The sequence below is a fragment of the Mytilus californianus genome, unplaced genomic scaffold (genome assembly GCF_021869535.1).
Source record: "Mytilus californianus isolate M0D057914Y unplaced genomic scaffold, xbMytCali1.0.p SCAF_1, whole genome shotgun sequence".
NCBI classification, from domain to species: Eukaryota; Metazoa; Mollusca; class Bivalvia; order Mytilida; family Mytilidae; genus Mytilus; species Mytilus californianus.
The window spans coordinates 44,710,876-44,725,946 of record NW_026262581.1 but is presented as its reverse complement, the minus strand read 5'-3'; the positions used below and the strand labels follow the sequence as shown (position 1 = coordinate 44,725,946).

At 31.6% G+C, this 15,071-nt stretch overlaps 1 protein-coding gene across 1 annotated transcript in view; it reads right to left on the bottom strand.

Annotated features, from left to right (window-relative positions):
* Positions 1-465: 465 nt before the first annotated feature.
* Positions 466-15,071, bottom strand: part of LOC127702304 (mitochondrial-processing peptidase subunit beta-like) — a 30,827-nt gene continuing 16,221 nt past the window's right edge. The window contains exons 7-14 of the mRNA XM_052206443.1: positions 12,209-12,288; positions 10,895-11,007; positions 10,064-10,302; positions 7,496-7,561; positions 3,650-3,769; positions 2,378-2,435; positions 1,373-1,448; positions 466-670 (exon numbers count right to left, since the gene is read on the bottom strand). Coding sequence (XP_052062403.1) covers positions 606-670; positions 1,373-1,448; positions 2,378-2,435; positions 3,650-3,769; positions 7,496-7,561; positions 10,064-10,302; positions 10,895-11,007; positions 12,209-12,288 — 817 coding nt within the window. The 3' untranslated portion in view covers positions 466-605. The remainder of the gene's footprint in view (positions 671-1,372; positions 1,449-2,377; positions 2,436-3,649; positions 3,770-7,495; positions 7,562-10,063; positions 10,303-10,894; positions 11,008-12,208; positions 12,289-15,071) is intronic.

Genomic DNA, 15,071 nt, shown 5'->3' with positions numbered 1-15,071 from the left:
CCTACACACATCTATGGGGAAAACTAATTTTTCCTTCAAACATAATTCTGATAAGTAAAGTTCTAATCATGTACTCTCCAACAAATAAGGTATTCTGCATTCATGACTAGGCAGTGCATATCTTGTGTTGTACTTTTATTTTGTTATAGATATTTAAACATTTCTATGTCAAAATGTCAAATTTTAAATGGAACTCAAGCAATGGTCTTGATGCTATCAGTCAATATGACTACTTTCTGATTTGTTTGATGGTCAAATTGAACCGATGTTTTGATTTCATTAACAATTGAAAGATAGACAAGAGATTAAGACAAAAAGTGTTGACAAATGGACTGATCGACAAACAAAGAGACATACAGGTGAAAACTAATATAACCTCTGCAACTTCCTTGAGTAGGGTGTAATAAGCCAACTGTATATCACTGAAAATCATGCAGTTACAAAATGTATAACAAAAAATCAATAAACATTTAAATGACTTTATAACAATTTCACATCACATATGAGTTTTCCATGTCAGATTTAAAATAAATAGTTTTTGTCTCCACAAACTACTAATGGCTGCTCAAGACCTGGATTCTTCCAAAGCACCTCAATGTCATAAATTATACTTGTAGTGAATACATTTCAGATCGTAACCGGGAGTAAATAGGTAATGCTTCAACTGGACCTGTAAAATACAATAGAAATTTATAATTAAACATATGGACTTTACAATATCATTATTTTCTACCTATTCTCTCCTCTGAACTACTGTACTTTTTATCTGGTTATTCATGACCGGTCATAAAAACAATGTTTAGGTTCACCAATCTTCCTTCCCAAAAAATATACAGGACAGGAAGAATTATTAATTTTGTACCTCCAGATGTTGTGAAGAAAGAAAGATATTATTCATAAAATCAGTGACTTATGTACATGACAAACGATTAATTTCTCAAAGCTAGCTCTGAATACTCAAAATGCTTAATCTATTGTGACAAAAGGTCATATATAAAATGACATTGGAGATCCATGGAGGTACACACACTATCCACCAATTCATACATCCTAAGGAATAATTTTGAAAAAAGATTGACCTCTAGATAAGTAAAGAGGGAGTGCCATTTCCAACTTAAACAGCAGTCAAAACATCTATAGTCAAGATCCCTTTAGTGGATATAGACGTACCTTGTAACTTTTTTTGGTGATTTTGTGAGATTTTTTTATTAGTTTATACCATGTACCAGATGTCTTGGCATCCCAAGAAACTTATCTACTACTGCATGGCAGTATTCCTTTATTAACCAAATAAATGATTTTTTTTAAAAACCTATTTACTAACGTTTCCCACCATTGTTGAGACTGGTTTCTATAAATAAATGATACATACCTACTGCAGCTATTGCTGGACATTTGTCATACAAATATTTTGTACACACACTTTTCAATACTCTAGTATCCACAGCCTATAAAATAATAATATAGTAATTAGTATTGGAATAAAAATTTGTGTCTTCATTGTTGCCTATCTCTAATTAATGAAGACATCAATCCATTATGAATTTATATTACTATCAACAAATACCATGTAAGGATTATAAGCAGAGGGTTAAAAAAAATAAAATAAAAACAGGAAAATATAAAAAATTATAGAGAAAAGGAAAACAAATATATTGTCATCAAAATTCAATTATTATTAACTGCTTTGATAAAAGAAAAGAATTGATTACCCTCAAGACATCATCTTCTCCAACATTAATAAACTGTACAAAAATTCAGTTACATCTTTTTTTATTGGTGTATGAACTTTAGCAATACATGGTAGGTGTGTGTAAATGAGTACCATCTGCTGTAGGCTTCTTTGTAATTTTCATGCTTTTATACATTTTCAGGTAGCTTAACATCATACTACTTAGGAGATAACTGTATTGTATTTTAAGCTCTTGACGGCATCAATTGGTGATTTGATGGTCGCAAATTAAGTTTACTGGCAATGCGTTAGCGGAGCCAGTAAGCAGGTATTTGCGACCATCAAATCACCAATTGATGCCGTCGGAGCTTAAAATACAATATTGTTATCTCCATTCTAATGAAACTGACAGAAAACAACCTCAAATCATACATTTAAAATCTGTCATACATCGTCTATACTTGCGCGTACGCTTTCATAGCATCAATTGTGAATTGATGCCATGAAAATTGGTGATGTTATCCAATCAAAATGAACGTTACAAATGATGTTGCATTAGAATGTAGCTTTCTTCATTTTGTTGGAATGTGTCTGTGAATATACATTATGTGAAATTTTCTGGCTTTTTCTCAAGTGTTTAAATTAGAATAAGCCTCATGTACATTCATCCCCTGTTCAATTTTTTTGCATTATTTAGTTACTTACATCTATTCTAGCTTCTATTTCACTAAATGGTATTCTTCTGCCATAACATAACATTTGTCTGAAAATTAAGAAAAGACAAAACAATCACTGAACAGAATATTTTGGCTATTTTTTAAAGTAAAAAATGAAATCATACAAACAGTCTGAGGATGTTTCCCTGAAGCAAGGATATGTCATGCAACAGAAATATTGAAGAAAAAAAGCAACCAAAGCCACTTGAGTATGAAATGTAAAACATGGTATTAGAAGTCTATTGATTTTTTTATCTGATTTGTAAAAGGATTGAAGCAGTGAAATATTCACAGATTATTCCATGGCTTTTTCAATTTCAGCCAGGTATTATCCAAAGAATCCCGGAATTTTTATAAGAATACTACATTTGAATAAATCCTTTTAATTTGGTCAATACAAGTTGGTTGTTTTTTCCTCGTTTAAAGTGCCTATAATTTTAAACATTATCAGGTTTTCCTCAACTTTCAACAAAGACATATTGTTTCTAACAACCAGTTCATATTATCTGACATTGTTTTCAAAATATAAGATGACCGTACTTTATTTGAACTCTGCACTGTACAAACAGTTTTTAAACAGCATGGTCAATTTCCAATAATGATGGATCAGTAGATGCTTTGGGTCCATGGGGAAAGCTTTCAAGACATTCATGACAAAAACATGCTTTTAAAGAAGCAGTTTCTTAATAATACAAATTTTTATGCATTTCTGTGGTACAGGTGTACCACGAATTTAAATGTTTTACAAATTACAAATTTTCAAAAGGGTTGTATTCAGACTTTGTCAAAACTATGAATTCAAATATACACAAAAATGTAAGATTTCCTCAATTCAATAAAAATTGGTACTTACGAAAAAACAAATGAATCCCCAGTAGGCAAACAGACTTTAGGTTGAAAAGCTTTACCTTGCAACTTATCTATGTTTAAGGTGTTCAATGGAAAATGGTGGAAAAGCTTTACCTTGCAACTTATCTATGTTTAAGGTGTTCAATGGAAAATGGTTGAAAAGCTTTACCTTGCAACTTATCTATGTTTAAGGTGTTCAATGGAAAATGGTGGAAAAGCTTTACCTTGCAACTTATCTATGTTTAAGGTGTTCAATGGAAAATGGTGGAAAAGCTTTACCTTGCAACTTATCTATGTTTAAGGTGTTCAATGGAAAATGGTGATGCTATCCATTATGAATTCTAAAGGAAAGAATACTGTAAAGTCAATGAAACATCACTTATTCTGACAGAATGGTCTTATCTAACATTACCTTCCAATATCTTCACAGGCAGGTGTAGAACCATCTAATTGTAATAACATATTTGTCTTTAATAATCTTTTTGCTCTTTCTAATTCTACTGGACTAATTTTTCTTCTACACAATCTCATCCTGATGAAGAAAATGATAAAATAAATTTACATGTAATTTAATACCTTTCACATCTACAATTTAAGAGAAAGTTTTTTATTAACTATTATTATTATCATTATTCCCTATGTGTATTATTAATGAGGCACACATTTAAATTTGTTGTCAGATGTAATTTGTAAACTTCACCTTTATCATTAAATGGATCCAACTTGATAATTTTACTGAAATTCCAGATAACTTTTCTGAAACTTAAAGTTGTAACAAAGACAGACTTGGTGATATCCTTCCTTCATTGTTGTTTTTACCTCTATTTTTTCAAAGGAGTTGGGTGCTGGTGGTTTGTGTGGTCTGCAGGGTTCCCACCGGTGGTCGTCGTTTTCGCATTTTGCGAAAAAAATATAATTGTGGCGATTAAATTCATGATTGGCGAAAGAAATATATAACGTTCAACTTCATCCATCTTTTTAATTATTTTTCAGATTTCTTTTTTTAGACAACACTCGGATTTAACCTTGAACTCATGTTGATTTTGTCAGAAAATCAATAATCAGCTAATTGCAATTGATAGCAATCAGCAACAATGGACTAATTAACAAAGGTGTTAATTATATTGTTTAATGGAAATGTGTGTTAAATTGGCATCACATGTCCGCTGAAGGATTGTTTTTAAAACTTTGATAACAACAATTGTTTTGAAGTGGATACTTTACAATCCTTTTAGCGGCGCACTTTTTGTAAGCATAGTCTTACATCTCCATTATTACTTTCAAAGATGGTTTCAGAAAAGAAAACTATTGTTTTAAAGTTGTTCAAAAGTAACAAAAATCTCTGATTTTATTCTTCTTCCTTCAGCTAGACAGGGAGTATCCAATAAACTGATTAAAGATGAATCCAGTGTTTCCTGAAGTCAATTTTTACAGTAATTTTGATAAAGTTTAAGAAACTTTTGTTCTGATTGAGTGTTCATTTATTACAATGTAGCATTTTAAAAAGATATGTAGAATAATAAATGAGACAACACTGTTGCAACCTGAATTTTTTTTGTTAGAAAGAAGGAAAACAAGTTCGGAATAAAAAATAAATTAATGTGAGTTGGTGAAAAAAATGAGAGTGGCGAAAGAGTTGAAATAAATGGGGAATGTGTCCATGGGACACAGATGATGCCCCCGCTTGTCTATCATAAAAAGTTATAAAGGGACATAACTGAAGAACAGTAAAAGTGACGCTACCCAAATTTGTACTTGATCTGAGTGTTGTGGTAATAACAATTGTGTATAAGTTTCATAACATTTGGTTGAGGCAAACTTAAAGTTAGAGAATGGAAATGAAAAATTCAGCAATATTTCCATTTGTAAAGGGGCATAATTCTAGAACAATAAAAGTGACACCCCCAAAATTCAAACTTGATCTGTATTTTGTGGTAATAAGCATTGTGTATAAGTTTCATAGCATTTGGTTGAGGCAAACTAAAGTTATAGAACGGAAACCAACTTTGGAACGTACGGACAGACAAGAGTAAAACTTAATGCCCCCTCCGCTACGGCTGGGGCATAAAAAAGGAAATTGACCCAGGGGAAACCCTTGGGGTCTGTTTGACTGTCCAATATTTAAGGTAGTTCCTGTTATCCTTTTCTTTATAATTATTGTACAGAGAAAATAGTAAGTTTTTACATTTTCTAGAAATAAGCAAATGAACCACAGTATAGATGTATTTACGCTTGTATGTAAATTTGTCCCCCATTTCGTAAAATTGTACAAGTTCTCATAAATTTGACATCACAATTAAAGTTTTTTAAATTGAACATTTTTGTTCTCTTTTGAATGATCTTTTATTTTTATTGATTTTGGATTTTATTAAAGATTTAATTACTTTAAATTCAGATGAATATTTTATTATGAATCATAATTTATTTATTTTAAAAAAATATTAAAGTATACAAACTGTTTTTTTATTTACTTCTTTTTTACCAGTAATTTTCTGAATCAATGTCTACATAACACAGTATGCTTGTATGTAAATTTGTCTCCCATTTCGTAAAATTGTACAAGTTCTCATAAATTTGACATCACAATTTAAATAAAATGCTCCACTGGGCGCAGCTTGATACGACTGCAGAAGTCAAACCCTGAACAGTTGGGGCAAGTATGGACACAACATTCAAGCTTGATACAGCACTGAATTTGGATTGTGATTAAATATTTGACACAGGATAGGTTTCTGACACAGAATGAATGTGGTCTAAGAACTTAAAAATTTTTAATTTACCTATTCAAACCATATCATTATTATTTGCTTATATATATAAATCAGAAATAACCAATTTATAAAATGGAAAATATTAAAGAAAAAAAAAATGCCTCCCCTAAATTTTTTGAACCCCCTTATGATTCATCACCCCCAAACTCAATCCCAGCCTTCCCTTTGTGGTATGGTACCTTGCAGTACAATTTCAGAGAGATCCATACACTTGCACACAAGTTATTGTCTGGAAACTAGAAAAATGCTTGTTTTTAGGCCCCTTTTTGGCCCCAAATTCCTAAACGTTTAGGGCAATTACCCCCAAACTCAAACCCAGCTTTCCTCTTGTGATATGGAACCTTGAAGTACAATTTCATAAAGATCCATACACTTACACACAAGTTATTGTCCTGAAACTAGAAAAATGTTTGTTTTTTTCCCCTTTTTGGCCCCTAATTCCTAAAATTTTGAGGCAATTACCCCCAAAATCAATCCCAGCCTTCCCTTTGTGGTATGGTACCTTGCAGTACAATTTCAGAGAGATCCATACACTTGAACACAAGTAATTGTCTTGAAACTAGAAAAATGCTATTTTTGGCCCCTTATTCCTAAATGTTTTGGGCAATTACCCCCAAACTCAATTCCAGCTTTCCCTTTGTGATATGGAACCTTGTAGTTCAATTTCAGAAAGATCCATACACTTACACACAAGTTATTATCATGAAACTAGAAAAATGCTTGTTTTTTGCCCCTTTTTTGGCCCCTAATTCCTAAAATTTTGAGGTAATTACCCCCAAAATCAATCCCAGCATTCCCTTTGTGATATGGAACTTTGTGGTACAATGTCAGAGAGATCCATACACTAACACACAAGTTATGTCTGGAAGTTACAAAAATGCTTATTTTTGGCCCCTTATTCCTTAACTGTTGGAACCATAACCCCCAAAATCAATCCCAACCTTCCTTTTGTGGTATTGAACCTTATGGTAAAATTTCATGGAGATCCATTCACTTAAACTAAAGTTAGAGTGCGAAAACCAATGTGTCTTCGGACGACGACAGACGACAACGACGACGACAGACGACGGCGCCAACGTCATACCAATATACGACCAAAATATTTTTTAACTTTTGTGGTCGTATAAAAATTTGACGTCACAATTAAAAAGTGATTGTTGCTTGACGTCAGAAGGTTATTCAGAGCAGATCTAAGGTCATTAGGAGACAAAATTCAGCTAAATACCAAAGTGTAAATACGTTTATTGAAACACGAATGAAAATTATCCTATATTCTTCTTTTAATATTAAATACTTTCTAATATACATTGAAATCCATTAAATGGTCCACAAATGCACTCTACAACACCAACTTTCCCTCTTTTATATTACAGTACTGATTACGACATTTTAAAATTGATAAGGTTCTTCTTTTTAAATAAACAGATATCCAAGGTTTGCAACTAAAGAAAATAACATACAAATCAACCAGCTACAATGAAACTTACCACTCTCTTTGGACAGCAGTCATCATAAATTCTACTTGATCTCTTTCACAAACATAGTACATTCCCCTGAAATATAAAATCAATACAATCATCAGTGTTCTCCCCAGGCCCTTAAAGGACTGCAGGCCCGCGATGTATAATTTTTTACCGTGGTGTTATCATTCTAACCGCGATGTATAATTTTTCTCCGTGGTGCTTAAATTTTCAGTTAAAAAATCGTAAATCGGTAAAGTTTTAAACGACTTGTTAAATCTTTTCTGTGCGGTATAAAATTCCAGGTGAAATTTGACCAGTTCAAACCAGTTCAACACAGATTGTTTACACCACGTGATCGATTTACCTTATGAGGTTAACCTTGTCGATTGGATTTAATCGATGTAATTAACACTTGTAACATGATTCTTTTGTGTTTTAATTAAGAGCTCATAACTTTATGATCACAGATAACTATTTTATGGCTTCACTCTCCACCCAAGCACTGACCTGTGACAAGTCGGCAAATACTTTGTACACAAAACAGTGTCTTGACCCGATAGGTAAATTTTTTGTACATCATAATGGTGGCTCATTACGTATAATGGACAACCATACATTTCCCAATTCTTATATTATAGTATTATATGTCTCTGATTAAACCATGGCCAATATTATCTTTAATTATGACATAGTTATTGCATGATAGTCGTGTTTCAAACTGTAGTATCTGTCTGTACATATCACATGACCCAGTTAGTTCACGTAGAATATTCAAGTTTATTTACAATTAATTGCCATCTATTATATTTTATAAATAAAATGCATGACTGTACCTTCAAACTGGATATCTATATCCATAATTAATGAATAACAGAAGTAATCTTGCAAATTTTATCCATAAGCACATGCTAAATCTATTTATATCTACTTCCTGTCATTTAGGCGGGAAAATAGGGAGACTTAGTTGTTGACATTGAATATGGTTACTTATAGATCTATAGACCAAAGATAAATTTATAGATTTAGGAATTCTTTTTTAATAGTTCATGACAAATAAAGATTAAGATTTTAGGGCAGTATTAGGTCTGTATCTATGTTTGATTATCACCAAAGACAAGAAAGGTTAATATTTACATGAAATCTATGGCAAAATGTTCTAAAATTTATGAAAAATTTCTTTTTATTAAAATCTAAGATAGAAACTGGTTCAAATAATAAAACAATATTTGCAATTGTTCTTGTTAATTTTATATCTTCTTATGACAGGAATCCTTTCACATACAACAACTTTTTTTCTAGAAACTAGAAAGTTTTTTAAATTGAACATTTTTGTTCTCTTTTGAATGATCTTTTATTTTTATTGATTTTGGATTTTATTAAAGATTTAATTACTTTAAATTCAGATGAATATTTTATTATGAATCATAATTTATTTATTTTAAAAAAATATTAAAGTATACAAACTGTTTTTTTATTTACTTCTTTTTTACCAGTAATTTTCTGAATCAATGTCTACATAACACAGTACCACAGTGTTAAAACAAAACAAGAGACATAAAAACTACAGTAACTAGAGCTAAGCGACGCGACGCGAAAGAACTGATTGCATGAAATATTTCACCAAGAAGTCCACACTCGTTACCCTGGTGCTATCCAAAAATCCTGGGGAGAACACTGATCATAACAAGAACATGTGGCTAAAAAACACTAGGCTTACAGCAGTATTTTTATAAAAATGAGTTATCTTGAACAAGTTTGAAGTAGTATAATAACTGTATGTATATCTGTATAGTTGCAGTATTGTGTATTTCTTTGTAAAATTTTATATATATTCTTCCTGCAAACCGACACACCAGCAGAAAAACTCCATGTTCCATACTACTGTAAACATCAAACCCTATACTTATATCCGCTTGTTACTTAAATTACACTTTATTTTTTCAATCAAAATGAAAAAAAAATAATAACAATTTACACAAAGACATGTATTTCATAGAAAACCAACGGTGCCCCCCCCCCCCCCTTCCCCCTCCCAAAAGGTGACTGGAGAATAGAAATATGGTCACCAATGAATGGTCTTCCTCCCACAGGCAGTAAAACCCTCGCCAAAGTGGGGCGTCCATTTGGCTGCGTGGGATGTACAAGTTCGCAGCCACATCTGGACAGAATGGGAACGTTAAATCTGATGCCTCATGTAAAGAGAGAGCCACACTCTTTGCACATTAAGAACGCTTGCAACAACTCTTTGAGGTGTCTGTAGGTAGCCTGTTGCAGGGCTAATTTTCCGTCCCTATCCAATATACCTTCATTTTCCCGTGGCAGTCCAAATTTCCCCCGACCTTCATCCTGGACGGCCTCTATTACAGAACCTACCTATTGTATTTATTGTTAATTTGTTCTCGCCCTGAACATACATGAAATATTTGCCACTGGACATTAAGCAATCAACAACAATCAATCAAATCTAAAATAATCATATTTCTATCCACCTTTAAAAAAATCCATCTCTTAATCCTGAAGTAATTTTCCTCTCTTTTTTTCAAATCTTATAATCATAAAAGGACATGTGTAATAAGAGGGTGGTCACCTTACCATAGTCCTGTATCTGTGTAGCATGTATTAAATGATTGGAAACTATGACAAAGGTTCATGGATGCACTTTGTGAAGCCAGCTGGCTAGCCATATTTGCTCCTGCTCCAAAAGATCTATCCCAGCTGCCAATCAAAGTGTTAGCAACCATCAATGCAATATTATCTGGATTAGTCCAACCACATCCTTCAACAGCTATTGCTATGTGAGCTAATGGCATAGTATCATCTCTGACACGTACCTGTAGAAAAAGAATCAATGTTATTGGTTAAATGTCCAAAGGCAAATACTTCATGCATGTATAGGGGAAAAAACAAATTCTACAACAAACTAGTTGGGCAGAATCAGGAAAGTGGGTCTGCCAGAATAAAGGGATGAAATCATAAAATAAAAAAAAAGGAATTTGTCAATTAAAGTTTAAACCTATGGACTTTTAATGAATCTGAGGACTTTATAATATAAATATATTATTAACAGTATGATTTTAGCATTCATTGGATAACTATTGACCCATATTTTTACAAAAGTATAACAAAATAACTTTGTTTTTTTTTTTTAAAATCATTGCAACTTAGAAAAAACAATGTCACTATAAACTTTGCCTATCTGTAGCATTTTTATAATTTTTGCTCCTCAGCAGTTTCTATTCTTTGCCAATGTATTGCTTTTGAAATTTCAATTGAGCTTGTTTACTGATTTTTTTGTTTACTGCTCAACTCTTAATGATTCAGTGTTAAATAGTTTGACCTACTCTATTGTTTATGGGGTTTATTTGCTTAAAATTTCATATGATCTCATTCAATGAATATCTTATTCTTATCTATATCTCTTACTTCACTTCCTGTGAATCTACAGGTTTCTAGGGTAGGAATTTTTCCTTCATAACCAGCACCTAGATTACCAAAATACTGCTGGGCATGTTTAACCAACTCATCATGGTCAACACCTATACAAAAAAAAAATATAAAGTCATTATACAATATTTTTTGTCGGTTGCATATCAAACAACCTCATTTGGATATAAAATTTATAAAAAAAAACAACAATCACTTCTTTTGTACCATTTTAAAAATATTGACCATATTTTATCAACAGTATCTATTTCTATAAAGAACAAGCATTCTGAGAGTATTGCATGGCAATACATAGTCCCCTACCGGGTAAAAATTCATTTTACTGGAACAAAATGCTAACTTGTTCTATAACTTGTCATGGTGTAAACAAAAAGTAAATATCATGTCAATATCTTCAAGCATGACTAAAAACAGTGTGGAAAACTGATTATATGAGTGAAAAAAACATTAGATATGATCAATAGTTCTCTAAAATTAATTATGATGTAATACAGTGTATATCTATTTTCAAATTATAATGAAATATAATTAATAGTTCCAAATAACTCTGGACTAAATCATCAGACTGGAACAAAATTCGAACTTGATCTATATCTTGTCATGATAAAACTATATACCAAATATCAAATATATATCTTCAAGATCGAAGAAAAAAAGTGTGGAAAGCTGATTTGCCGGACTGACGGATGGACAGACAGACAGATGGACAGACGGACAGAGTGCAAACCTAAAGTCCCCTTCGACTTCGTCAGTAGGGGACTAAAAAGACAAAGATAATTTCAAGTAATTCAGAACTAACCATTAAACATATTCTTCAAAGAATAATGCTGTTTTTTTTTAATTATCAAGAACTGAAATAAAATTGATGACCTTTCAAACGTAAATGAAATAAATTTATTTACACTAATAAACCACTATATTCATTTTGCTATTTGTACAAAGTCACACATATTAAATTTATTTGTTTTTATTTGTTCAAGAAACAGGAAGAAATGTAAGGTTAGCTCAATTTATAAATTCTTGAAAATGTTAATATATTGTTTGCGTCCTGCAATTTCAAATTAATGCTTAACATTATGTTTTTTATAATTCCAGAATGTTGTGTATGATTTCTCTAAAACTCTACATTGCCAAAGAGTGGACTTCAAAGTGGACCTAATTCAATTACAAATTCTAATATCATTGTTCCCTGATAAAAAGAAAGAGGATACCAGGAGACAATATAATAAAATGATAAGATTTAAATCAGACAACAGTTAAGTTCAAATACTTTATTACAAAGTAAATGTATACCTCCAGCTCCAGCGAGAACTATTCTGGGGCCTTTGTAATGATTTCCAATGTACTCTAGTAAGTCGTTTCTGTTGATCGTCCTGTAATATAACAGAAATTAATTCATATATCTTTTGTTTCATGCATTTCATCAAACTAAATATTTACAAACCTACAATAGGTCTGATAAAGACTGATTGATTGATTGATTGTTGCAGTTTAACAATAATTTCAGCACGCTTGCCTATTACATGATTACAAGTTTTATATGGTAGAGGAAGCCAGAATACCCTGAGAGATACACCAACTTACAGCAGGAAAATTGGCAATCATAGTCAATTACAACCTGTGTTCAACACACCTGCCACATGTTGGACTCAGACTAAAACCTCAGGAAAGGATCACTGTAGACTAACTATGTACACCATTTGGACTACAAGACCCCCATCTGATAAGGAGTTTATGTTCATACATATGCTTCTAAAAAGTTTCATGATTATGATTCATTAAAAGTAAAAAAAAAAACAGCTAGTGTTCCTTCCCATAGAAAGCAGTTGCAAAAATTTCAAATTACAAATTTCAACAATTGAAATTTTCCAGTTGATTGCAATTAGTTGTAGTAATACAGATTTTTTAGCCATGACAGATTTCATGTCTTACATTTTTTACTGAGAAGTATTGTAGTCACAGTGAAACATCAATCTTGACAATAGAAAAGTAATTGATATCTTTTTACTTATGAATATGCAGCCATAAGAAGGTAATTTTAGTATTTATCTAGCAAATCAGTTTTATAATTCTCCCTCACTGTATCAAGTAACAAGGGACAAGCCATGATGATTCTCTATTTGAAGGTTGTAATTGTTCAACGGCAGAATCATGTATTCATATGATCTAATTTATATTGCCATTTCCTGACAAGTCATTATATATAGTTGAACATCTTGATCCATACTGCTAGGTCTGAATTATGTATTTAACCCTTTCACCAATAGCAGCCCTGACGGAAGTTATTCTGAGACGATGGCTTTCCTGGCTGTGACACAAGTGGGAGAACTTTATATTTAATATCAATAAAATATTATCTGTAGTTAATTATGTCTTTTATTCACTTACACCATGGACACAGTTTTATTTATATCTTTTAAAATAAATATTTTGCCAGAAAAAATCAAATCTGCCAATTTTCAGCATTGAAATACATGAAATACATAAAATTCACAAAATTCTTCTTTTGGACTAAAAATAGTTTATTTTTAACCCAAAAGTATGATATTTTTACGAGGTTGTAAATTCTTGACAATGAACGATGTCCATTACAAGTGTTTATGTGCATAAAACAGCATTTTACATCAAAATAATAATTCAGTCTTGCTTCAATTCTTACAAATTCTATCAAAAACTTGTTCCTTTACTTAAAATTCCAATAAAATACATAAATTTCAGTTGATTTTGACACCGTTTTCAACAAACAGAAGCAACATATTAACACTTTTATCTGGGCAACAAACAAAGATAGATAACTTGTATTCCCAATGTTTTTCAGCGGGAAATATGAAAGAGGTATGCCGATACCGGTAAACTAGGACTTATTGTTAGTGTTTCCCCAATCACACAAAAAGGGCATGGTAACTTAATTGAAAAAGGGCATCTAGAGCGCCCAAAAAAATATAAAAAGGGCACCTACAGTGTATGGAAAATTAACAAAAGGGCACCTGCAGTATGCTGAAAACAAGAAATGCAATAAATTGTCATATTGCATTGGTAAAGTATGGACTGGCAGTTGTTAATGGAATTAGAATTTAAGATAGCAAGTGTATTGTTTCAAAATAATATTGTATATGTATCTTTAAATAAAGATGAAAATCAACATTATTCCGGGTAACAGCAAGGGACCAAGGATGTATGCATATTACTAGCTATACATCTTTGTCAGACTTTGAAGGACTAATGCATAAATTTACTAGGCAGTAATTACATGATTTGACTGATGTGGCACTTAAATATGAAGATTAGGATATAGGATCTGAAAATCTAGTTCAAAATTTCAATTCAATTATTTTCAGGGGACATTTCTGGTCAACAAAAGTTGGGCCCCCTTTTTTAAACCAGGATTCACAGTATAAACGAACTTGTAGAACTTTGTAAGACTATTACACTGCATCATCATTATCCTTATAAAACATTTAGATCGATATTTAGAATTCATTTCTATAAAGTTGGAACCAAGGATTTGTACAAATTCTTATTGGAACGATTCTAATAACTGTAAATTGTAAATTAATCGAGAATTGATCACGTTTACTTTCGATTTACAAATTAAATGTAAACGGGAAGTGACAAGTAGATATTAAATTCAGAATGAATCCAGATTCATCTACGGATTGGTTCATTTCTAAAAAAATTTGTAAGGGTTCCGCGGAACCCAGTGTCTCGCCTACTTTTTCTGTTAATCGCAGGCTCAACAAAAATGAGGAGGTAAATCAATAAAAATATTCCTCTTGATACTATCTTTTGATTGTAAGAAGCTTCTGTCCAAGTTTGGTAAAAATCCAGGATAGTTTATGAATCTAATAAATGTTTAAAAACTTTAACTGCAGACTGAATGTAATGTTAACTGGAAGAAAACAAAATTTCCTTCTAGATACTAGCATTTGATCATAAACAAGCTTCTGTCCAAGTTTGGTACAAATCCAAAATAGTATAAGAAAGTTATCAAAATTTACAAAATTTTAACCACAGAGTGAATGTGTTGTTTCCTGGCAGAAAATCTAAGTCCATTTAAAAGTAAAATAAGGAAAAAATGGACTTATTTTTTACAAAATTTCCTTCCAGATACTAGCTTTTGATCTTAAAAAAGCTTCTGTCCAAGTTTGGTAGAAAC